The sequence below is a fragment of the Oratosquilla oratoria genome, chromosome 25 (genome assembly GCF_046742065.1).
Source record: "Oratosquilla oratoria isolate Oo_2021 chromosome 25, ASM4674206v1, whole genome shotgun sequence".
Taxonomy (NCBI): Eukaryota; Metazoa; Arthropoda; class Malacostraca; order Stomatopoda; family Squillidae; genus Oratosquilla; species Oratosquilla oratoria.
In genome coordinates, this window is record NC_134801.1 from 52612540 (window position 1) to 52640039 (window position 27500).

The 27500-nt window shown below is 43.0% G+C and overlaps 1 protein-coding gene across 1 annotated transcript in view; it reads left to right on the forward strand.

Annotated features, from left to right (window-relative positions):
• LOC143038777 (uncharacterized) overlaps positions 1 to 27500 on the forward strand; it is a 30600-nt gene that overhangs the window by 1128 nt on the left and 1972 nt on the right. Inside the window, exon 2 of the mRNA XM_076208315.1 lies at positions 24977 to 25141. Within this exon, the coding sequence (XP_076064430.1) occupies positions 24982 to 25141 (160 nt within the window). The 5' untranslated portion in view covers positions 24977 to 24981. The remainder of the gene's footprint in view (positions 1 to 24976; positions 25142 to 27500) is intronic.

Below are 27500 nucleotides of genomic sequence, written 5' to 3' on the forward strand. Positions count from 1 at the left end.
GATGATCTTCCACTAGCGTCTATGCTCCAAGTCTCTCTCTTGTGCAGGCGACCGTCAGTGAAATGTTTTTACGACAGAAACAAGTAATCGGGGGTCCATTTGGGGAGGGTCTCCCTCGCCTACTGTAGACTCCCTCCGGATGGCTTGCAACATCTTCCGAATGCAACCCCAATTGCAGAGCTGGGCGCGTTATCGCCGGAAGAGAATGTGCGTTACCAAAAAATCTGGGGTGCTTTTCCGTCAATGCTTTACCGATTTTAATTTCCTTAGAGCGGTCCGCGTTACCGCGTAGGTGTATATGTATATACACATACGCAGATTTTTCGGTAACGCACTACCTGTCCGGCGGTAACGCACCCAGCTCCCCCCAATTGTAAGACATCATGCAGGGAACTTTTTCGTTTTTTTCACGTCGTTGACTTTTTCGTGTAGGATTGTTGATATGAAAAGCAGACGTATACCACAAAGTGAAGAAACTAAGTATGCAGTAATTGATCAAACATATATGTACAAACGGTACAATGAGAATTGTTGAGATGCTCAAACTCCGTCCAGGTCATTAAAAGTTTAGTTTTAGAAAAGAAAAAGGCGACATACTGACATCTAGTTAAACAATGTTGTCGAATAATTATGTGTTCCTAAGAATATTCCATCATTGTAGTGTCAACGTCATCTACATGCAAACATTTTTATATGTCGTACGTGAAGGTAATTATGAAATGAGAATATCATTACACCGGATCAGAACTATAATAGTTGCATCTGTGGTGTCTTAAAGATTTAGGATTAACTAAAGTAGCATTACTCAGAGGATGTACAAGCGCTCGCTTTTTTTTTTCTCAAAATAAAATGAAAACAATCGCCATGGAAGTAAAAAATCTTAAATCCAATATTCTTGGTTGTCAAATATTTCATCTTAGTTTGATTTGAGTTCATTAAATACATAGACGGTACACACAACTGGCGCTATAGTATGCTAGATGAACACATACACACACACTCACACCATACATGAATTTAAGAGCAAACTAGACACTACCAGATACAAAGACGGGACTCACGAGCGTAGCTCCCCTTCCCGTATGATACAACTAGGTGAATACACACACGCGCACACAGACACACACACACACACACACACACACACACACACACACACACACACACACACACACACACACACACACACACACACACACACACACACACACACACACACACACACACACACACACACACACGCACATGGATGAGTTGGGTAGAAAAGGATTTGAATATTCTTCAGGACCGACGGCTGACATCCAGTCATCCCACAAGAAATCCCGAATGGAAGTGGCGGCAGTTCGCTGAAAGACTTTGAAATTCCGAATCACGGAGGAGGGAGGAGGAGGAGGGAGGAGGGAGTAGTGTGTATGATCTTAAAGGATATCCTCTGAAATTCTCACTTGAAGGCTGCAATTACCTCTGGGGAATTCAGATACCAAGTAGGAATAAAAATGACGATCCTATACGTCCTGACGATTTACTGTGGCTGGAGTCGTTACCTTGGCCCTACGTGCTAGGATAGCCACGACAAGTAGCACCCACAAGTAACCGGGAGGTTCTAGTCCTGGTCCATGCAGGAGGCAAGTGCAAGACATAAAAGAGGACGAGTAAAAGTTGGCGGACTTTTTTTTTTTTTTTTTTTTAACTAATAAGATAGGATACGATGACTTGCGGAGGCCGGGAACCCTGACAGAAGGATTCTTGTTCAACAATATGTTTGTTTGTAGACATTTTTCCTCGAAACGGATCCCCCTTGCAGCCACAAAAAAATAGAAATAAAAAATAAGAATAAAAAAGAGAAGTATCAGAATGAAAAACAAAGTTTGTGTCACAAGAGGGAGCAATTCCGTGGAACGTTGTGTCAATAAGAGCGATTTTTTTTTAGCCCTAACCACCGCCTCCGTCCCTGGACGACAATACCTCTACAAGAAGTTGTTGCCACAGAGGTGCTAAAGACGAGATTGAAGGAAGTAGAAAGGAGGGATACTAGAATTTAGAAGGAATTTTTTTTTTTTTTTTGGGTAGAGGACAGTCGTTTCCAAGAAGAGTTCGTCTTGTAAATGTAACAGTAATCTTATTCACTACATCCTGTCACTCTCCCTTCCTCCCTCTCTCTCCTTACCGTTGATTTGCCTGGCAGAGGACATTCAAAAATGAAATGGAATCCTTTTGATAACATTGAGGAAAATAATAATAATGATAGCAATGCTGCCGATGATGATATTGATGATAATAATGATGATGATAATAATAATAAAAATAATAGTAATAATGATAAAGATAATGATAATAATAATAATAATAATAATGATAATAATAATAACAATAATAATAATAATAATAATAATAATAATAATAATAATAATAATAATAATAATAATAATAATAATAATAATAATAATAATAATAATAATAATAATAATAATAATAATGATAATGATTAATCATGATTATCATTATAGAGGGTTTACACCACGAAAGACGTCATCTTTGTCCTTAACTTAGTCCACAGAAGATACCTGGATCAGATCTAGATCCTTTCGTTGATATAGAGCGAGCACGAAGCTCAACTCGCTAAGCATTCTTCTCTGAGTGGAGATGAGCGGAGATTAGTTTCCAAGTCAGGGTTTCATCAAAGTCCTAAAAGTATTAATTACATTAAAAAACGTATGCAGTAGTTACCTCACGCGGGAAGTGGCCAAGCGATCTAGCTCATATTGTTCGGCTGGGAGTTGGATGTCCAATGTACTTATGGGGTTGAATTTCATTATATCTATTGTATTAAGACACATGAGGATTTAATTGCAGCCATCAAATATATAGATTATAAATGTAACAAAACCACAACAGTTATGTACCACGGAAAAAGACTGGGAGTCGCTCCGTTCGGTTGGTATTCCTTGCCGCCGACAGACGACGCCGGGCAATATGGCGGCGAGGGAGAAATTTCAACGCGATCTCTCAGGCTGACAGGATCAGAACCGTTCTTTGCGTTGCGTCACGTAACCGGATGGGTTTTATGGTTCGTAGCAGGTTTCGATCCTTTATCGAACCACGTTTTATGTAAAAAGAAATACAGCTGCTAATTCAGTGTAGTATCCTGATGCTATATTTTTTTTCCTCGACATGGAAAAGTCTAGTCGATTTACACATACAGCCGCCAAAATACATACACGAAAATGTATATTATATATATTCATATAACTGTTGTATATGAGAATGTATGCAAATATCATATTGCATAAATACTATATGATATACATATATATATATATATATATATATATATATATATATATATATATATATATATATATATATATATATTGTACGTGTCTGTGTATTTGAGTGCGTGTGTTTGCACGTGTATGTGTGTGCGCGCGCACGCGCGCGTGTGTTTGCGTGCGTGTGTGTGTGTGCGTGTGTGTATGTATGTCTGTGTGTGTATCTGTGTGTGCGCGTGTGTGTATGTATGTCTGTGCGTGTGTGTAACTTATATACATTTACTATTTTGCATATATGCCTCCGCCTGTGTATATGTATGCGTGTTTCTGTTCTTGTGTGTTATTGGAGATGTGTTGATTGTGGATATTTACCCTGTGTTGTTATTTTGTCTTTATACGTTTGTATCCACAATTTTCTTTGTACATTTGCTCCTTTTGGGAGTCTGTGTCACTTTAATGCCAAGCCTTTCTCTCTTAATGTTTATCTTTTACTGTCGTCATTATATTTCCTTTTGAAATAGATTATCTTGTGTAGAGAGCCAGAGGGAGGAAAAATCAAGTCGTTGACAATAAATGGATAAACAAAAATGACCGAATTAAAGAGATCGAGTAAAATGAATAAAGAGATAAATGTCCATTCCTATCATTAACACAACGAAAACACCCCGAATGTAGGTACAGCACACGTAAAGAGGAAATTAATTTTCTTGCGAACAGAGAAGTGGAAATCGATACCCACGGACAACAGAAGACGCGCCATCGCTTTCGACGATGTTGAGTGACAACTTCATAAACAAAAATATATATTTTTCTTCTTTTTTTGGCTCAAACCTGATGGCGTTGTCCTCACCGCAATGTTTATGATATTGGCAGTGGCGAGGGCCTGGGGTGGCTGAACGCAACTGTTTTTTTAATTACTAGACTGTTTACCTAATTACAAATACCATCCCGAAGCATAAATCACATTCACCAGTTTTGTTTCATTGCAAGGTTTTTGTTGCGTAATGCTTTTCGTTCCCTTTGCCTCGACCTGGGCCAGGCTTGCAAAAAATGTTGAAGACTACAAGAGACCATAAAGCCGACACTGGACAGTTCCAAGTCCATGACCACCTACCATCCCAATTCATAAGCTTATCTAACCTTTTCTTGAAACAACTAATATTTTGAGCGCTCATTATCTGTCCGGCGGTAACGCGCCCAGCTCTCCCCAATTGCAAGACACTACACAGGGAACTTTCGTATTTCACGTCGTTGACATTTTTGTGTAGGATTATTCATATGAAAAGCAGACGTATACCACAAAGTGAAGAAACTAAGTATGCAGTAATTGATCAAACGTATATGTACAAACGGTATATTGAGAAATGATGAGATGCTCAAACTCCGTCCAGGTCATTAAAAGTTTAGTTTTAGAAAAGAAAAAAGGCGACACAATGACATCTAGTTAAACAATGTCGTCGGATACTTGTGTGTTGCTAAGAACTTTCCATCATTGCAGTGTTGCATCATCTACTGTACATGCAAACATTTCCACATGTCATTAGTGAAAGTATTTATAAAACGAAAATACCATGACATAATTTACATGCAAACATTTTCACATGTCATACGTGGTTACTAAATCTATTCCATTCGCTAGCCAGTTCTTACCCATTTCCAAATCATGACACAATAACTGAAAACGGAATCTTCTAACACTCATAGAAAAATCTATCACCTAGAATCCAATACAAAGAAAACAATTAAGATATCACTTTTTCAAAAAGACAACTAACGACTTACAACTATGATAAAACCGATACTTTGTTTCAAAGCAACATAGTCACAACTGAACTCCACTCATAAGCTATAGTTTGTATCTGCATTGGGAAAAGCAAGGGCTCAAATTAAGAGACAACCATTGCAAAATCAATGCAACATCATTCACAATTGAACTCTACTCCCCTCCTTTCTCCCACCCCACCCTCACGACCCCCGTTTTTTCTTGTTTTGTAACATCTACCTACGCTTGCTTTCTCGCCCACCTGCCTTGCCCCAGGCGTCCATTCATGTACCTCCATTCGTTCTCACTGGTTCTGTTTACCTTTTATCTTATGCTTTAAGACACTTTTTTTCGAAGGTCACCTTCCGTGGTCCGTCCCGCGCGCTACGAGTGATCAAAATTGGAATTATATAAGACTTACCGCCCAACCAAGATATTAAGGAGCCCACTGGAATTGGAGCCAATTTTAATGTTGAAAGACAACGACAATTCCATGGAGAAGTTATTAAATTGTTGTTTTTATTACAATTTATATATCAATGGGATAAGTACCGTACAGAGACACCTAAAGAAAATACGCAAAGACAGTTCAAATCCACAAATTGTATAGGAGATCAAGATTCAATAAAATACCGAAGTGCAAAGCGGCAGACGACAACGGTTCTCGAGGATTCCCATGGGGGGGGGGAGAACAATTACCCTGAATGATCCAATGGCCTCTCTCCCTCATGTCTTGTGGGCGGCCGACGAAGAGGAAGAGTCGGCCCATTAGTATGAGGTCCCTGAGTTGTCCAAGGCAGGAGAGCCGCATTGTCCGGCATGACAGGAGACAGACGTGGAAGCATTTATCCCAAATGATTTCGATACGGAATAGTTATCTTTTTATCAAAAATCGTGACACGTTTATGTCAGTAATAACGTTTAGCTTCTAGAGCGAGTTTCTGTTCCAACTGCAAATACCTTGGAATAAAACTGAGTCTGCGCAATGTGTATATGTGTGGATGTTTGTGTGTGTGTGTGTGTGTGTGTGTGTGTGTGTGTGTGTGTGTGTGTGTGTGTGTGTGTGTGTGTGTGTGTGTGTGTGTGTGTGTGTGTGTGTGTGTTTGTGTGTGATTACCTAACTGCAATGCACAGAGAACGAGCCACACACGCAGAGTCCCGCCTCTTTCTCTTCCTCCGATGAAGACAAGCTTTAGAATCGTTTACGGTTTTCTATTGAACTGTGCGTTATCTTAGGTCACTCCGTGACCTGAAGCATTGGTATGGCGTCCACTCGTTTTGCTTCCATAACCTCGCGACGTCCTCCTGACCACTGACCTCGCAGTGTCTTCCCCCAGGGCTCCGAAGATCTTGACTGAAGGCTAGAGAGCCATGGATCGGGGGAAAATGGGAATCTGTCTCGTTGTGCGGCTGCGAGGTCTGGACACCATGACCTTGGCGGCCGTGTCAAGGGCTTGCTCCACTGCGGCTTCAAGTAATCCCCCTCATCGCCGAACGCCAGCTAAGGCACTAGAGTCACGTGACTCGGAATGTGGCCTTGTTTCCTTGGGGCTGACCCCGAGTGGACAATGCCAACGACGCGCGCGCGAGTGCATCACACGAGTCGTATCTGCCTGGGAGCTTGCCAGAGATGATTCACAGGGTTGAGGAGGAATGGTGAGTGCGGCTGAGTGCTGTCAAGAGGACTGGTCCACCAAGAGAGACATGTAGCCCGGCATCCCTCTGTTTACGCCTTCTTCAGACGTCGCCACATTAACCAGGACATTTTGCATAAAAGTGACCGCCTTCTTTCATAGAATAAAAAGAAATGCAATCTATCACTAATCTTATCATATGTATCTATCTATTTTTTATATCTAATGTCTTCATTTATTCTATTATTTATTAATCTATATAGGTCTATATTTATTTATGTAATTATTCATTTCTCTACTTATATATACAGTATATATATATATATATATATATATATATATATATATATATATATATATATATATATATATATATATATATATATATATATATATATATATATATATACATAATGATATATCCACTTATCTATTTATCAATCTCTTTATTTGTTCATTAATTCATTTATTTACTCGTCTGTGAGGTGTTTCTTTTTGTTCATCTATTCGTTCATCTATTCCCTTTTTCAGTAAACTTTCTGCTTGTCGTCTTCCTATTGTCGAAAGAACCTGAGGAGTTGTCGGGGTGGGAGTGGGGGTGGGGGAGAGGAGGGGGGTTAGGATCAGTAATAGCTGTCTATTCCATCCATGGGGACAGTATAGCACCGAAGATGCACGAAACTGGTACAGCAGAGATCTGAGGCAGGCAGTAGCAGAGAGATCGAATGGTAGAAGTTGAAAGTGTTCTTTCTTGAGTGGAGAGAAGTCTGCAATCACAAGAGACATTCTGACCGACCGGGCCAGGGTGACCAACAGGAAATCATAAACGAAAGATTCTGCCCAACGTTCCCAATTCAAAATTCAGCCAGGGTCAATTGAAAGTATTTTTTCAATTCTCATTGTGACCTCACTAGAAAATCAAAGACAAATATTGGAAAATAATTCTATAACACTTTTCCACAGTTATGTGGAGGACAACTAGGGATAGCTTGCCAATATTTTTTGTTGGTAATTGGAAGCAACGGAATCAGGGGATGAGATATTAAACACGTTCCTATTTTGTTCAGTCATGTTGGATTCTTGGATGAAGAACACTTGGAATAGGCCATCATCCAAGCACCCAACAGAATTGGACAAAATGCCTCCATAGAAAAGTAAAGACAAAACACGAAGAACAATTTTGTAACGGTTTTTCTGAGCTGCCCCAGCTGACGGCGATACTTGAGGATGACGACTCTCCCCTTCTTCCGGTGGCGACTGTCTTCGGTCCTCCTTGGCCAGCGACCTCAGGAGCTCCACACGGCGCCGCTCCTCTCAGCAAACGAGGTTCTTCCAGTTGACGCCGCCTGCTGTGATTCAGCTGCATGGAGCTCTTAAAGGGCAGCTCCCGCTTGGCATCAATATTCACAATAAACTGGGCTCGAACGACGAGCCCACTCTTTATTCACAGTCGCTCTCTTCTCCGTCTTTTGGCCCCTCGCGCCAAAGCCAGTCCAACCTTCGTCCATATCATTCCCTCTTTTTTCAAGTCTTCTCTTTTCTTCTTCACCTCAGCCATGTTATTTTTTTCTTTGTCTGATCAGTTTATTTTTCTGTCTTCTTTGTCAATGGATATTATTGTTCCTCTCTCTTTGCCAACTTCTTCGTCCTTCCTGTCATCTCTTTATTTGTTTCCTTTCTGTACTTTCTGCTCCTTTTCTTCTACATTCTACTTTTTCTTCCACCTTTTCCTTGATGTTCATTTGATTCCTTGTCACCATGTCTATATTTTTCTCTTTTGCAACCACCTATGTTATCTACTGCTCTCTCTCTCTCTCTCTCTCTCTCTCTCTCTCTCTCTCTCTCTCTCTCTCTCTCTCTCTCTCTCTCTCTCTCTTTCTTTCTCCCTCTCTCTCTCTATTTCTTTCTCCCTCTCTCTCTCTCTCTCTCTTTTCTCCTTTTTTCTCTCTTCTTTCCTTTACTTCACATTTCCAACGGCTCACCTTTTTCTCCCTTTCTCTCTCACACCTATTCCTTTCTACCTCCTCTTTTCCCATCTCTTTCCTCTTTACCCATCCTTCTCTACCGCTGTACCTCTCTGCCTCTCCCCTACTCCGAGAACCCGTTTCAGTCCTAAACTTATTTTATTTCCTGATGGCGTGGGGAGGCGAACACGACAGGGGCAGGGGTGAGGGTGAGGGTGGTGTTGGGGATTGAAAGTGAGTAGAAAGGGGTGACCATGCTTGTAGGAACCACCCCTAACGTCATCTCCTCTTCGACGGAATTTTTCTTCGACATGACGTCATCGATAGTCAGGTCGGGTGCTGGGCGCCCGGAAGGGAGCACCTGGGAGTGAGGGAAGAAGGGAGGGAGTAGGGAGGGAGGAAAAGGGAAGTGGGAGTGAGAAGGAAAGGGAAAGGGGGAGGATGGGAGGTGTGGGATGGTTGCGACAGAATCGTGTTTGTGCGTCCATGGGTGTATGATTCCCTTGGTGTGTAATGGAGACAGATAAATAGATAGGTAAATAGATAGATAAATAGATAGATAAATAGATAGATAGATAGAGAGAGAGAGAGAGTGGGAGGAGGGAAAAGGAAGGATAGAGTGAGCGGAGAACCGAGAGAGAGAGAAAGAGAGAAACTGGGAGGAGGGAGAGGAAGAGAAGTATTGGGAGGGAGGAAGCGAGAGAAGGGGGAGGGAGGTGGGATGGAAGATGGAAAGGAGGGAGGGAGGCAAGAAGAGAGGGAGGAAGAGACGGAGTCAAGAAGAGAGGGAGGGAGGGGGAAGAGAGGGAGGAAGGAAGGAAGGAAGAGAGGGAGGAAGGAAGGAAGAGAGGGAGGAAGGAAGGAAGAGAGGGAGGAAGAAAGGAAGGAAGGAAGGGAGGGAGGAAGGAAGGAAGAGAGGGAGGAAGGAAGGAAGGAAGGAAGAGAGGGAGGGAGGAAGGAAGAGTGGGAGGAAAGAGAGAGAGAGAGAGAGAGAGAGAGAGAGAGAGAGAGAGAGAGAGAGAGAGAGAGAGAGAGAGAGAGAGAGAGAGAGAGAGAGAGAGAGAGAGAGAGAGAGAGAGAGAGAGAGAGAGAGTCTGATGTGGGTGAGGGGAAAGAGGTCAGCAAACACAAGCGAGGGGTGAACGAGCGAGGGGTGACAAAGACAGCGATGGGTTTGGGGAGCGAGGGTGATGGGGTGTGTGAGGGAGGGGGAGGGGGAGAAGGAAGGGTGTAGGGTGAGTGTGGGGAAGAGGGGGAGGGGGAGGAGGGGGAGGAGGAGGTGTCGGGCCCAGGAGGAGGAGGAGGAGAGCCCGATCGCATGTCGGCGGATCGCACTTTAACTTTTGTGCTCCCTTGCTGCCGTCGTCGCCGCCGCCGCCTCTCGCCCAAACTCTGTTGTTTTACCATCGTCTAAATTGATAGGGAAAACTGATCCCGCAAACTGTCTTCGGCGTCGCCTCCCAACCCACCCACTCACTCGCTCGCTCTCTCACTTTCGTCCGCGTCCACGACGCGACGCGACGTCGCGCGACGCCGCGCGCGGTGCCGGCGCGTCTCTCAAGTCTTCCGTCGTCGGTCTTTACGTCTTCTGACGTCACATACATGCATACATACATAAATACATATATGCATGCATACATACATACACATATATACATACATACATACGTACGCACGTACATACATACCTACATACACATACATACATACATACATACATACATACATACATACATACATACATACATACATACATACATACATACGTACATACATACATACATACATACATACGTACGTACGCACGTACATACATACATACATACACATACATACATACATACATATATACATATATACTATGACGCACACAGTGTTGTAAGAAAGAAAAGAAGGTGCATATTTGGATGATCTCCTAAGGGAAGGTAACGGAAAATGGGAACCACGAGACCGCATCAAGCGATGTTCGTGAAAAATGGGAGCTCGTAGACTACACAGACGATGCAAAATTGATGGGAGAGAATGAAGAGGAATTGCAGTAACTGGTCTTAAGATCATGGGACACACTCGAGAAGAAGGTGGGAGTGACTGTCAGCAAGATGAGCGTGATGAGAACAGGAAAAGAAAGAGAGGAGTCTATCGGAGTTGTTTGGTGGAGGTAGATGTGTTTAGGTGTCTGGGAATAGAGGTGTGAATGTGGACTAAGACAGTGGTTCTCTATCTAGAGTCTTACACAGGTTTCCCACGGGGTCCAAAGGTCTGCTTGGCGCATCTTAGAAAGGATCTAAGTGGAATACTAGAGTCTAAGAAACAGAGTTACATAAACAAGGGATCTTCACGTACGCTCAAGGCTTCTCGATAAAGTCGGAGGAAAGGTCTCTATCAGAGCAAAGACAATGGAGAGTGCGGTGCGTTTAGCCATACTGTATGGGAAAGAGATATGGACGCTGAAGGTAGTGCCATAGGAAATGTGGTGGCAGAGGAATTCGGCTATATGAAGAATGTGTGTGTGTGTGTGTGTTTGTGTGCGTGTTTGTGTGTCATGTCATAACACTTCTTATATACAAGTTTATATACGAGTTCTGAGCTCTCATCTGGGAAACTAATAGTTGACGATCATGAGTCCTACACGTGATCGAAAAATATGATGAATCAAAGGTATAAATACGCGAACTGCCGTTTAAAAGAAATTACTTTTTTATAGCACAGCCTTTCAACTTCTGGACCAAATATATTTGGCTGTTCCATAGGTGTTGATATTCTACAGACCTCTCGAATCACGCTATAAAGTGGACTATCACTCACAGACCTCCCGAACCCCGTTGTAAAGTCAAATCTCGCTTATTCCACGATCTCTCTCCTCTGGAGACTAATGGTCATCGTTTGACAGCCACCCAACACCACGTTATTAGTCGATGCCACAACCCATTTGCCAACCTTACCCGTGAAGGCGAATATCAAATGTCGACTTCTTAGGCCGTCGTCGGTGTCTTGTAGCGTGGCTCCTCGTCTCTTGTACCTTGTTAGGCGACGTCAAGGGCTAATGATCACTGGGTGACTCTCCAGATTTTCACACTGTCCAAGGGTTTAGGATTTTCCCCTTTCTGGTAGCATCTCCCTCTGCACGGGATCAGCAGCATCTGCGACGTTATTCTCAAGAAGTCTCTGTGTGTAAAGGCGAGGTCCATACTCTCCAATGTCGTATTTCAGAAAAAAGTTGATGTTTACAAAGACTATTTTCTTTAAAAAAATATTATTGTAGTGCTTCGTTTTCCTCCAAATGTAAATTTAATCTGAAAGTCACTTTAACTATTATTTCCTGCACACAGTTCAATAGTTCCACTATTTAATTAATAATATTCAACATTTAATTTAATTTTACATGCATGCACCCCATGTTATCAGCTGAATTCAAGACATCGATCTTTGCATCTTCTGACATCACATACATACATACATACATACATACATACATACATACATATATACGTGCATGTATATATACATACATGTATGCATACGTAGATGCATATTTGCATAAATACGTGCATACATACATACATACATACATACATACATACATACATATATATATGCATACATACATATATGAATACATATTTACATACATACATGTATACAGATACACATACATACATACATGTATACATATATGCATACATAGAGACATAGGCATATACGCATACATAGTTACACAAATACATTCATAAGGACCTATGTATTTACATACATAAACGCATACGTACAAATAAATTTCCACTTCAATACTTTACCCATACGTGTCACTAGACAAACACACTTGTGCGCACGCGCACACACACACACACACACACACACACACACACACACACACACACACACACACACACACACACACACACACACACGCACACACACATACACACACACAGACATACACAGACACAATCACACAAATACACACACACAGACATGCATACACATAGACATACACAGACACACACACAAACACACACACATACACAGATATACATACACACACAGACATACACACACAAACACAAACACACACACACAAACACACATACACAAACACACACACGTACACACACACACATACACATACACACACATACACATGTACACACACACAGACATACACATACACACACATACACATATACACACACACAGACACACACACACACACAAACACACACACAAACACACACACAAACACACACACACACACACACACACACACACACACACACACACACACACACACACACACACACACACACACACACACACACACACACACACACACACACGAGTTGTATAAGCAAGGCAAATGCAATTTTTTTTTTGGGGGGGGCAAATTTTACAGGTTTCCGGAATTTCTTAATGAACCATACCCTTCGTCCGACTCGCTCGCAACGGGACTCAAACCACCGTCACCTTGACCTCCGTCGCAAGTAGCGACGCTCTAACCCACTCGGACAGCGAGTATCCCTAGGGAAAGGAACGAATTCACCAAGGAATTATTGAGCTAAAGACCGATATCCCTGACCAGGATGATGGGAAAATTGTGTGGATACTCTGACAGACAATCTATTCTGTTTTAGAACTGAAGCATCGTGTATACCAAGCCTGTTAAGCCTTTTTAACCCAGGGCGGTTGACGTGTTGCAAGGGAAGGAGAGCTGGATGGTTTCTGTGTCTCGGATCTAATCAAACCCTTCCTCATAATTTACTGTTATGAAAACTAGGACATAATGTATGGAATTAAAGCAATTCAATTGAGAGAAATTCCTTAAATTCTGCCGATAAGAATCGTACAGGAAAAGATGTTAGGAAGGAAGGCAGTGAAGCGGAGTCCCTCAGGGGTCAGAACTTGTACCCGTATTGCTTTTGATTTACGTGAGTGACATGATAGAGGGTATAATAAGCTAGATTAACATATTTGCAGATGGTGTTAATATCATGAAAAGGATAAGGGGCGAGGAAGGCTGCAAGGTCTAGACAATATGCCCAACATGAACTAAGGATTTTTTTTTCAACGACAAGAAATTGCAAAATAGGCAAGAACTGACAAAAATCATCAATTAATTACTTGGTTGTGACTGCAAAACCGAAAGAAGAAAAACTGGGGTTGTTAGCTACAGAAGCTTATCAACCGACAAACATATCAGCAAGAATGTGGGCGAGACACAGATTATTACTAACAAAAATTAAAAATTATTTCACCACACACATCGAGATAATAGAAAGCTATAGATGTATAGAATACCTGATACGCCCTAGATTAGAATGGTGTGATCTCACAAAGGCCTTGTTCAGACTAGCGATGTGGATAGCGTGGAAACCGCGGTGGTACTACATAGCCATGTGTGACTGCCTCCGCTGACTTACATCGTATTTAAACCTCCGCGGTTGAAACCGGTAGTACGAATATGGCTTCAGTGAATTTTATTAGCAAGACAGAGAATGCAAATGAGAGCGAAAAATAGGTCCCCAGTCTTGTTGATAAACCATAGGAAGAAAAGGTAAAAGCATTGGACCTATTATCTTCAACAAGAATGGAGATAAGGGATGGTATAAGCAAAGCGCTCAAGTTATTGAATCAAGTGAACAAAACTAATACAGAAGACCTCTTGGTTTGGGAAGAGATGACGTCACAAGGTCATGGGAACGAAGCGAAGATCACGTGACTTAGGTTATCAAGAAGCAGAGTTTTCTCTAAAGATGCATCAACTCCTAGAATAGCATAGATGACATAGCACAGGCTTAAATTATAAACGAATTGAAAGCTACGTATGATAGGGTGAGGTGCATAAGCGCTTTAGGGAACGCTGGGGCAGGTAATAGTCCCTAATAAGAATCGAAGAGAAGTGCGAGACTCGAACCCGTGACTAAGAAAATGCGAGACCCGTACGATTCCTATTGCACCACCAGCGTATCAGATAATCAGGTAAACACACACACACACACACACACACACACACACACACACACACACACACACACACACACACACACACACACACACACACACACACACACACACACACACATACACACGATCAAGTACGTAGCGCACCATAAGGAGTGATGTAATCACTGTTGCCTTTGGCGATATGCTCTCAAGAGACAAGTAAACATAGATGTGAACAATCCACTCTGCCACACTAGTTATCGATCCACTCTACATTTCAACCTAGACCTTCACCCACCTTCCTTCCACCCCCTCTTCCCACTCTCCATTCCTCACTCCCATGCCCACTCTATTCCCCAATCCACCCTTCCCCCTATCGAGCCCTCCCCCATCCAAATCGGCCCACCCCTGAATACAAGCAATTTGTCTCCCCACAAAATATCAATTCGTTAATTCAGAGGGGACTGTACTTGTGCACCCAGCTACTGTAGGCACAGTTGAATGTGTCACTTTTAGAAAAAAAAACTTGCATGATTCTTAGCTACATAAAGGTAAGTATAAATATTAACACGTAATTAATAGTGTCTTTGTTACACACACATGTATGTACATACACACAATACAAAAAAACCGTATGTATATCGGTGGTTCGATCTATAAACTTTCTCACCTTCGGTACAAAATCCGTGAAACGTGATATGATATACCTAAGCAAGTAAATGTTGCCTTCAGTGGACAAGACACGATGAGATGTACTCAAACAACTCGATCGACGGCCTATTCCTTGTCCAAGAGGAGATATTTTGACAAAATGTTCAGATTTGTTGTTATGTAAAACGTTGGCAAGAGATGCCATGCAAGGACAAACTGGAAATAAGTGATTAGTACCAGAGACAAAAATAAATATTTCAATATCTCGCTCCGAGGAAGATGAATGTTCTTTATAGTCCAGGGTAAACTGTGTTGTTTTACAGACTATGGATGTAACCACCGAGTTAAACAATTTTAGGAGAAATACAGACAGGCAAGAGAGATGAAGACAGTGTAACAGACAGTCATAGTACAGAGGGTAACACATTGATAACAAGACAAGAAGAAACTGGTACAAGAATACACTTACATACGGATTTTACTCAAACATGGCTGAAATTTTGCAATGCAGACTGAATTTAAATAGTTAGTCCCTCAGCTGGTCCTATATCATACAGCTGGTTTTTATTCGTTCGTTACCATGTGCAAGTATATCTGTTTGCGCTTTATTGTCAGACTTCCAGTTCATTTTGAATTAATAGGAAATATGATCAATCCTCTTATTCAAAGCCATGCCTATTCACCTTGCTTGATATTTCCGCCAAAGACTTTTTCTTAGCATTTCTGCTACCAGGTGACTTCGCCAATCCACTCTGAGCTTATATTGATCAATGTTTTTCCTGATCTAAAAATATCTATTATGCGTCAAGTTCTCTGTAATAGTATGATCTACAACAGATGGAAATATGTAATCCTTATGCTTTACCAAGAAATATGCTAAAGTAATTTTTATCGTTGTTATAATTGCAGCAATAATAACCAACTGCAGTGATATTATCATACAATTTTTTTAAAGTAAACCACACCAAGTAGCAGTAATGTAAATGTTACAAGAGAGGTAACCTTTTCTAACGTAAAAGTTATGATTTTGGATGTGTTTGAGAATATATAATATATATTTTACTCTACCTAAAAGTGATTTACTCTACTTTAAATTTTACTTTAAAAGTTTTTATGGATACGAGCCCAGGTGATGTCGCTTATCTGAAGGAAATCTTCCGCAGTCAGAAGTTCAGAAGCTGTTTAAACAAGCGTTTCACATCCAAACGCGACTAAAGTTTTATCATTGCTGCAACCTTGCAAATTCATTTAAATGTGGGAAGCCTCAACTGGTCAGACTTAAAATTATTTCGATGAACCTGTTCCCTGCTGAAGGTGACTAAAGAGCTTTACCCTGTCTGCCGCCAGATGGTTTTATTCAAGCAAGAATAAAAATTGAATTTAGTCGGAGTGTTAAGACGATGTTGCTGCTGTCGATGCCTGTCTCGTGTTTATGAATCTCATTACAGAAAACGGGTGTGAGGGGGCGGAGCCTAATCCGATCGGGCGCCTTTGGGCATAGATATTCCAAGTCTTTTGCACTAAAGTGTGGTACATTATGAGCATCGCAGATAACGATGACAGCAATTGCAAGACCTACTTAAATTCCCACCGTGATTCCATTGAATGCAACGGAACTATGTAGGCTATATCGAACTCTTTTGGCCTCTGAGGTCTTGGGTCGCGTTGTATTAGTTTAATGTTCTCAGCGATCTCTCCGCGTTGTGTAAGGGATTATTTTATTCTCTGAATTTTACTGGCAATGGATTAGGAAAAACAGACATTAATCATTTTTCTTTTAGCGAAAGGAAGTGGTTTTCATCGTTACAGCTTACATTTCTTTTGTATTCGATATTGATCACACAAACACACACACACACACACACACACACACACACACACACACACACACACACACACACACACACACACACACACAGACACACAAACACACACACAAACACATGCATGCATTTATATATCTAAGGGCTCGCTTTCATTGTATTGTCGAAAGTCTAGCTAGTGCTTAGAGCAAGTGTGTTGCGATGATACGTTGAGCTTCGCACTCGCCTCGTAACTCCTGTCATCTGAGATCGATCCCCAAAGTCCATAGTTTTTGTCGGTATTCCTGGCTTTCCAAGCATACACGTCAAAGGTGGCGGTTTCGGTGTAGATAACGTGGAATGATTAAAAGCGAGAGGCGAGGAGGAGGAGGAGGAGGAAGAGGAGGAGGAGGAGGAATAGGACGAGGAGGAGGAGAAGGAGGCGGACGGGGATGGGGAGGGGGAATGGGAGAGTGGAGGAGCAAGGAAGAGGAAAGGAAGGGTTGGAGAGGTAGGGGGGAGGAACAAGGGGAGGAGGGGGATGGGGGAGAAGAGGGAGGAAGGATAAAAGGGAGAAAAGGGAGGGATGGAAGAAAAGGCGAAGGGAAGGAGGAGTGGGAATAGAAAGAGGAGGAAGGAAGAAAGGAAAGTGGATTTGTATCTCTGTCGTCGATACTAACCAGCGACAGAGAGAGACCGGATGTTAAAGAAGGAGAAGATCAGGAATTTACACCAGGAGGCGCTGAGTAGTAGCTGCGGCCGAAGCTGTCACCTATGGTGCGCTTTGGAGACTGTTGGGGCAGGGAACTACAGTCACTGCTGGGAATCGGAGAGGAGTGCGGGATTCGAACCCAGAGCTAAGCGAGTGCGAGAGGAGCAAGCAGGCTTTCGGTGACGCCATTATCAAAGGTGATCAGGGTTCTTGTCCGAGTGGGGATCTCTATTTCCAATCGTAGAATAATGCTGTATGCCTCTGGTCCATAGGGGTGCAAACTAAAGTCCTTGATGAGTTGAATGCATAAGAATTGTGCAGCCGATCACCAGCACAGGGATGGAAGGCGACTGATGACAAGAAGAAGGTTAGAGAAACAAGAAACTAAGAACCCATGTAGAGGGATAGAACGTAATTGATGACAAATACGTGCACTTAAGAATACTAATCCACACACTAAAAATCCTCGAGTAGTTTTCTCACGGTCGTCTTCTGTCTATTTTCCCCATTCGAGGTTAAAAAACTTGAAAGTTATAGAGAAAGTATCACGAATGAGGACACGCATTCTTTGTTCCTCTCTCTCTCTCTCTCTCTCTCTCTCTCTCTCTCTCTCTCTCTCTCTCTCTCTCTCTCTCTCTCTCTCTCTCTTTTCTGGGAGCAAACTCGCCTTCCAGGCGTCTTAGTCTTTCAGACAATATAATTGTGGTGCATCCATCTTGGTGACGAACATCTCCCGATGTTGGTGGGTGAGGGGAGGAGGAAGAAGGGCGGGGGGGAGGAAACGAGATGAACCTTTCGTTGGGTCTGTCCTTTTTGCGATCTTGGTGAGACACAAGTATGCTGCCATCATTTTCCGATATACTTTTTTACCTCTTAGATCTATTATCTCTCTGCAAAGTTTGCTACTCTGGCTAGCGTCAAACGATTATAATCCCCTCGTAGAGGGTCACGAGGAAAAGAGGATTGAGAGTCTTCGATGGGAATCTAGAAGTCCTTAAAGATCCGAAGGGGGCTGCAGACTAAAAGCTAGTGCCAGTTGTTCGACGCGACTTCCAGTAGACAGAGCACTGGTGCAGGAGGTCACGGTAATAGAATGGGTCGAAGGTTAAAGAGACAGGAGTACTCTGAAAATAAGAGGACGTGGAGGTGGGAAGGAAGTGGAGGAAAGGGAGAAGGAGGGTTATGGATTCGATGGAGAGCAGAATGGGTGAGTGGGTGGGAGGTGGGGGGGGAAGCACAAGGGTCGGGGTGTATCGAAACACGTCGAAGTAATGCCGGCCTAGTCTTGTCCATAACTTTGGAGTTGACAGGATGATGAGGCCTTCCATCAGCGGATCAGCGCGGCAACTCCCCCCCACCCCCCACCTCAACTCCCACTCCCCTCCGTCTCCCCATTCAGGTCGCTCCTTACCACCTGTTGGAAAGGTTACGCCCCCCCTACCCCTCACCCCCATCCTACAGGAAGTCGCACCTGTTGATCCCGTAAGAAAGATCCCACGGGACTTGAGCGCAGGCCCTACCCCTCCCACCCTCACTCACCCTCTTTCCCATCGCCTGTGAATGTCCTTCTGAATACAAAGAAATCTCGGATCCGGAAACTGCCCTGTTTGCATGTGTTGGGACTCAGGCTGTATCTACCTGTATGATACACCTTAATAAGGATTTTCTTACTCTTGTATTTTTCCGCCTTCTCTGCAACCCATCTTAGAAACATAATGACTCCCTCACCGCCACTGGGAGGTACACACCCGAGCGGTTGGCGTTCGGTCACCAAACCGGCCCCAACATATCTCTACCAATTCAGATGATGTTCTCCACATTTTTTTCACATAAAGGAAGCTGACAGCGGTCAAGTGTTCCAATCCTCCTCATTTTCCCCCTGTTTGTTTCCAGTGATAGAAATGAATCCACACCACAAGGACCGTTCCCACCACTACATAAAACATACAAATACATTCAAGAATCTGAAAACAAAAGAATGTAAGCCAAACAACCTAGATGTACGTCTTGCTAGTAATGAAACAGGTTTCCTCGGACATATGTCAACAGTCACGTTATTCAGTAATTATTATTTCCCGAGAGATGTCTAAAGCAAGGAGGATATACAAAGGGTAGGGGGATACACTAGCTCGTGTATGCACACTAAACAATCCTGTTTTCGCTCTATATGCGTTGATCCCCCGGCTACAATAAGGATCTCTCACGGAGACGAATAAAATAGTCTGGTGGGAGGCAGAATGAATTCAAAGGTACTACCCGGTTTCGGAAGAAGCGAACCAAAATAAGCTTTACCGTCTTCGGTACCAAGAGGGGCTGGTGTGGCACGTCGAAGAATGAAATGTTTTGGTGACAGAGTTTCTCTGAGAACTCGAACATAATACCTATCGAATAGCAGAGGCAGAGCAAACAGTACAGAAAGCTTTTTTTCCTGTTACCTAACTAGTCTCCCTTTCTCTCACACTCTACGAGTACTCCCCTTCCTTTCCTTCCTTCTCATCTTCCCCATTCCCCTTCCCCTTCCCTTCTAACCTTCCCTCTCTCCCCTCTTCCCAACCTCTGCTCTCCGTGGCAAAAGATTAATCTCAACAAATGATCCAATAAACAAAGGCAAGGTTGATTTCCTTGTAAGAGGTCAGCTTTGATCCAGCACTTTGTCAAAGAAATGTGATTAACTCTCTGTCGTAAGAAAATTCATTCCATGGTCTTTGAGTTACATCGGGTTGAAGGTTTTGTACAATTCTGCACACGTTCTACCACCTGCCCACCCTATCCACCGCTCCCTAAGGTGGATTATGTTATGTAAAGACGGAGAACTAATATTTTCCGGTGAGAATTTATTGTACAACAGATTTTGTCAAAAGTTGGAATATTTTTTTAAATTGCACATACGAGCATGAAAACACAGGGAACGACTGAAAAAAGTACCTTTTTATGAACCCTAAATTTTGCAAACCAACTATTCGACATTTCTAGTGAATACTATACTATAAGCAATAGTTATACCGCATCAGGACTTTTCATCAATTTCCACAAATAACACCAATGCTACAAGTTCCACCACTTCTCGTTGTTAGTCCCACCACTAGCACCATCCTGGCGAAGACACAATCACTGACAGCAGTATCCCAAATAAACAACATTGCCGTTACGACACCACGTCACCACCACTCATGTCGCGGGCGATATGACGTCATCTCGGCTTAGCATGTCCGAGTCGTTATGGCCGACGTGGGTACACAATAGAGCACGTGACGGACCTCTACGGACTGGTCGAACTCATCGCTCCAACTATTGATATAAACCTTTTTTCGATTGCCAGATCACTTTTTCTTATTCTACCACCAAACAGTTCTATTCAGTTGAACATCCTACGATCAAAGGGTTATATTTACCTGGTTTATCACTTTCACAGTGAAAATTCAATGGAATTTTTTATTCTGTCTCCAGCCAAGAGATATCATTTAGTGGGTGCGGGAGGGGAGTTTCTAAAACAAGCCCTTTCACTGCAGAAATTCATTTATGTTTTATTTCTCCCATCGCCATGGAAATTTATTTACAGGGGGTTTGACCTCCCACAAAACTAAAGCCACTACATTGTCTTAATTCTTCACAGAACAAAAGAGTTCCTAAACTCGGATAAAGTCGTCTGGCGTTAAAACAAATTCTCCGAAGAGCACAATCGTTGAGCAAGGGATGAAATGGACCCAAATGAAATATTATGACTCAAGCCCGTAGACTTTCAACACTCAAACTTTCACGCGTTCGTTCTATTGAAGATTTTTTTTTTTTTTTTTATCATCGCCAGCATCAGGCGATCATATTCAGACCAGAGGAGCCAGTAGGTCACAGAACTCAATTATGATTATACTGCAGGCAGTATCGTCTGGATAACACTAGCTTAACTTTTCTCTCCCCTATTTCCTCTCCTCTCTTTTCACTCCCTGACCACCGCGCCTTCCCAGTTTCTTCTAGTTTGGTCGCATCTTCCGACTTCCTTCGTCCGCTTCTGCTCCCTCTTGAGGCAGGAAATCTCCGTCCTTCCTTCCTTCCCTTCATATTTCCTCCCGTCCTCCCGAAGGGCAGATCGAGAACCCTGCCACACACCCTTTCTTCCCTTCACTCCCTTACCAACACCATCCCTTTTCGTTCAAAGCTATCTGCTATCAAAGCTATCCCCTACATCTCTCTCTTCAGTCCTTCCCACACTTAACACGACCACGCCTCTTCCTTTACATCCTTACTCTTCCATTTCATCCTTCCTCCCTGCTCCCAGTATCCGTATTGGTCTTGACAGATTGCCTGCCCTGCCTTGCGCTGTCTTGCTTACCCGGACGAGAACTCGATCCGAGACCCAGCCGAACCGAGAACCGACAGACGAGCAACACCCCCCCCCCTCTACTCACTGTCTCGTTTATTGCGACCGCAAATACACTGACATATACCTCCGTTCTGTCACTCCCGCTGTGGTGTGGGTGGGGGGGAGGGGGTTGAGGTGGTGGCAGGATGTGGATAAACCTCTCTTGACTACCGATAGAATGCCACGAGGATAAACGTAATTGCTTGGCCCGTGCGAATGGGATTAATGGAGATTGTTTATCGCTTCCTCGTTTTCCGAGGTGGGCTGGGGGAGGGAGGAGCCACGAAAACGAATGAAATAGCCTAGAGATAGGGGTCAAAGTCCCCTCGGTGGGTTGCCGTTAATTTATTTATTTATTCTGGTTAACGATTTATGATTTTATTCCATACGTGCCTCTCACGTACATTAGTAACTATCTGATGTCTCTCCCTCAGCATCCCTCGCCCTCACACACAATCCCTTCGCCAAGAAGATGCTCTTTAGGGAGCTTTCCAGCTGAAGGGAGGATCCCATACTGAAGTATTTGGGACTTCTTGCCCCGTTAGCACCCACGAGATCCGCCCCTTGGGTCATTCAATGTCCTCTCCCTGTTACCAAGATCTGGAACCCTGTTACCAAGGTCTGGAACCCTGTCACCTCCACCATCATCGGCCCCTCCCGCCCCCTCCCTTCTTTCCTATACCGAATGTCCCTTCCCCGAGTCATTCTGGCCGGTGGTTCGAGTCCCTTGTTGGGATTCCTTGTTTCGTGAGCACTCCATTCCATATGGACGCTTCTCGCTTCATTCATTTATTCTCTCCCCTCTGACGCCTCCATCTCGGACCCTTCTCCCCCTCTGACGCCTTTGGACCTCTACACCCACTTCTTTACACTTCTTCACGTCTCAACTCCTGCATCCGTTGTTCCTATGCAAACACAAACATAAGCATACCCCAAACGCGCACACATACACACGCATCCTTACATACATACAGATTGAAATAGATGGCTTCTCCTCAAGGGAAAGTCATTTATATTAATCTGTCTGGAACGAGAGTAGATTTGTTGATGACTACTATGAAATTGATGAGTCCGAAATCTTGGTTGCTTGAGTGCGCCGGGAAGGGTTAGGTTAACTACTACGATTCTCCTATTGTGGCAGCGTATATATACATACATACATACATACATACATACATACATATATATACATACGTATATGCACATGTACATATACGTGTGTTCGTGTATGTGTGTGTGTTTGTGTGTGTGTGTGTGTGTGTGTGTGTGTGTGTGTGTGTGTGTGTGTGTGTGTGTGTATGTGTGCGTTCCTCTGTATGTATATTTGTGTCCAAAGGAAAAGTAAAATAACAACACAAGAGTGACATGTCTTCCCTTTGTCTCCGAAATCTATCTTTGCTGCCTTTATGCTCACACGAAAAATCGGAGCCCCTCTGCAACACGAAAACAACATCTCCCCGACAGAGCTAACACCGTGTTAGGAACACACACAAGGCAACACGAGTGAAGCACTTATTTCCGTTAACATCAGTGACCAGGACTCAGCACATTAGTGGCGTAGCGAATCTGATAGAAACAATGAGTGACAAGAATTAAATGAGAGGCTCGTCCACCATTAAACTGGGAGTCACACATGTTCCGAAACGAGTTTTATAATTCCTTTGTTATGCTGCTAAGATAAGATTTTTTTTAAATTACTCAAATATAGAATTTCATTATATAAAGGTTAACATTAAAAAAAACCTACAAAATATGTCAGTTTGCAAAGAGTGTAACAAATAGTTAACACGTCTAATCTCCCAATAAGGCAAATTTTCTCTGTGGTAATTGCGTACATCTGTGGACACACCTAAAACAGCAACAGATCCACCATATCGAAAAAACAGCAACAATACAACAATACCATAACGCCAGTGACCAAAGAAACCCCCAACAAACATCCACTAAGAGCCCTTGGTTTACCAACACCATTACCTACACCTCAACGCTCTTGAACGAAAACACATATACGCTTTCATGACAACAACAGCCCCATCACTGAGAACATCCATCACCGTCATGGCAAAGAGCCAATACAAGAGGAACAGTACCTCCATAGACAGAGCTGTGATCCCTATGAACTCTTCGATCTCCACCGTGCCCCTTACTTTGAACGGCCCTCCGCGTTACTCCACCGACCTGGATTGACCCTGACTCACGTGTATACACATCGCAAAGAGACCGTCGCATTCCTAACCGCGAGAGACATCTGGGTGCTATTACGAGAAAGTGGGCGACGAACATACGCACGCACACACACAGTACGTAAGATACGTGGGAGGTGGTGGGATATGGTGTCTACCTCCCCGTTTTCTTTGGGCGAGCTGTTGGGATTCCTTGTCGATTTTTATCTTCTGTGACGAGATCCCAATAACCCACGATCTGGAGGGAGCTCAAGCAATACGATTTGGGACACGTAAAGTTTCACCCTGAACATATCTTTTTTGTCCTTCCTAAGGCTTAAAATAAAAAGTCATTCCTATGTTAAAAATATAGAAGAAGAAGAATAGGAATATATTCCACATATGTTTGGACATCTTTTATTTCAAAAAGTGTTCCTACCTTTGCCTCGAATTTCAATCATTTTGGCGCCTCCGTGCCTTGGAATGTCCCATTTGTACACAAGTGTATTTATTCTTATCCTTTTCACGATTACCTATAACTATGACTGTCGTCTTCTTCCTCTCGTGGTTCTCCGCAGTTTTTTCCCGTTCAGTCGAGGTTTGCTACTTTGATGAACCTCTTCCAATATGCTCTGTGTTGTGTTTACTACAATAAGAACTATCATTAATTTTTCTGTGCAGATTTCATCCTAGCTCCTCTACAATGCAACGGTTCTTGTGTTTCAGGCAAGATGGTGACCATTTCCTCCTCTTCCTCCTCCTCCTCCTCCTGGGCGTGCCGGATGACCACCGTGTCCCTCCTCCTGGCACTCCTGGTTGCCTTCGCCCACGCCCAGGGCTTCTACACCGGGCGCTACGGCAAGAGGACCCAGGACCTCTCAGACATCACCAGTAAGTCTTACTTTAGCTTCAGATGGGAAAACCTTCTTTAACGCAATCTTTGCTTGCCGGCGCGTTGTCGAGATTTGGTTCTGTGCACCGTCAAACGATTTTGTTATGGGCCACGGGAGAACACACCCTTGTTTCTTGATCCATCAAGAACCTTCTCAAGCCGACAGAGGCACTTCAAGGGTTATCAAACCGAGTTTCCGCGGGCTTCACCAGCGCCGACAGTTGAGAGCTCGTTTGAGTAAAAACGACTTCGGTTACAATATTTGAATTTTCAAATCTCCAACTGTCAAATTATCTTTCCGCCATATATAGCAAAGTTGAATGATGAACTAAGAGACTGTAAACATATACGAATGTTAGACATTCTGTTGAAATGTTCTTGGAGAAGTCTAGGTTTGTGTAAGCGAAGTCATATCCTATTTATTCAAATGGAGGTTGGAGGTAGGCTGTGGGAGGAAAAATAGCCCAGTGTGATAATTCCTTTAGCTGAAACAATTCTAGTGGTGATATAAGATTGGTGCACCACAATTCCGCAGCAATAAGCCTCTTCACTCTACCGGTCATCCCTCGTTTGAATGAAATCATACAACTCAAGTCAGAACACCTCCTTTGAAGTATTCCACCGAGTTGAATGGATTAATGAGGTAGTTTTCCACATTTCAGGTCGGAGCCTATTCCCGGTTGGACGGAAATGTTAGACTATGTGCCCAAAAGTCGTCCATATATTTTCTTCGCAACTTTTTTTAAGTTTAATTTTTCAGATTCTAATTATTTTCCATCTCGCTGCGAAGGGGGTTCCCTCAACTGAATAAAATTGCTTGGCAACAGCAGGAATAAATACTAAAACACATGATCATAGCTACACTCTCTTTGAATTCAAACTTAGTCTCATGAATAAATTTTATATCTAATTAGCATTCTATAGCTAAATCCATTCAACTGAACTGCCCCAATGACTTAGTTGTGTTGCTTTCTACCCAAGGATTTTCTATGTACTATTAGATTTACTTCTTTCTGATCAACATCAACGTCTTCTGAGGAACGACCACTCCGACGCCAAAAGTTATTCAGCCCCTTACCACATAGCGTAGGCACGTGTCATGTAGAGGCACATGTACACAGGCCTTGGGACAACATGGTGCAGTGTGGGGCCATTTCCTTTCCACACCGCTTCTACTCCCCCCAACAGCACATGCCAGTACTCATAATACACAGCTAAGTCGACTGGTGAGAGGAAGGCAGAATGGGTGCGAACAGACGACAAAAACCTTGACGATATGATGTCACAGCTCATGGCAAAATTCTTGTCGTCGAGATGGTTATGGACAAATTTGTCTGTATGAAGATATTTTTTATTCATTCAGTTTGTTTGCAGGCCTCTTTATTCCTCCACCTCACATGGACACCACTACTCCATCGAGGTCCCTGTGGTTACCTCCAGTCACTCCCTACTCCCTCAGTCCCCCAAGACTTCCTCAGTCCCCGGATATCTCACGCAGTCCTTCTTGCATCGGCGTCTTGAATAGCTAAGCCGATGGGATACACACAAGCCAATAAAGCCTCAGGCTTGCGGGGGGAGGCGTGGAGAAGCAGGGGGGTGGGACGGGATGGGCGCGACAGACCAACACAACACAATACCACATTTAACACCACACATGTAACCTATATATAACACTGTCAAACACACACCGGTGTGTTTAATGATTACTCCAAGGCCGATGTGTGTACAAATGTACACGTAAACACACACACACACACACACACACACACACACACACACACACACACACACACACACACACACACACACACACACACACACACACACACACACACACACACACAAACACATTTGTATTGAATTCCTCTCCTCGTTATTTCACGGACCTTACTCTGTTTACTTAATGATCGAAGTCTCAAAGAAAGATCGATTTTTATCTGTCGGACTTGTCTGATGCCTATTCAGTGTTTTTTTTTTTTTTTTTTTTTTTTTTTGCTTCTTTCACCTGAATCACAGATTTTTTGCGGGTTTAGTTTTTTTTTTTTTTTTGCAACGACTGACCATTCTTCCTTGTATCGATTTTAGTTCTCTGTTTTACACACTTCTCCAGCTTCACGTTCGATAAACTTCCCATTGCTTCTCAATCTTTCGACATTACTTCATTTTTTAGGAAGTCTAATGAGCTGTTTGCTCCACTTTCTTCCGTTCCTGGTGGCACTTTTCCTCTCGTCACCGTAAAGTTTGAAAGTTTCTGAGGCTGTATCCAGGACACAGGAGGGAAGCTTGGCCTGAAACCCTCACACTCGAGTTGAAATCTTTAAAGAGAAATACTTCCAGACGTGCGTACAGATGTAAACA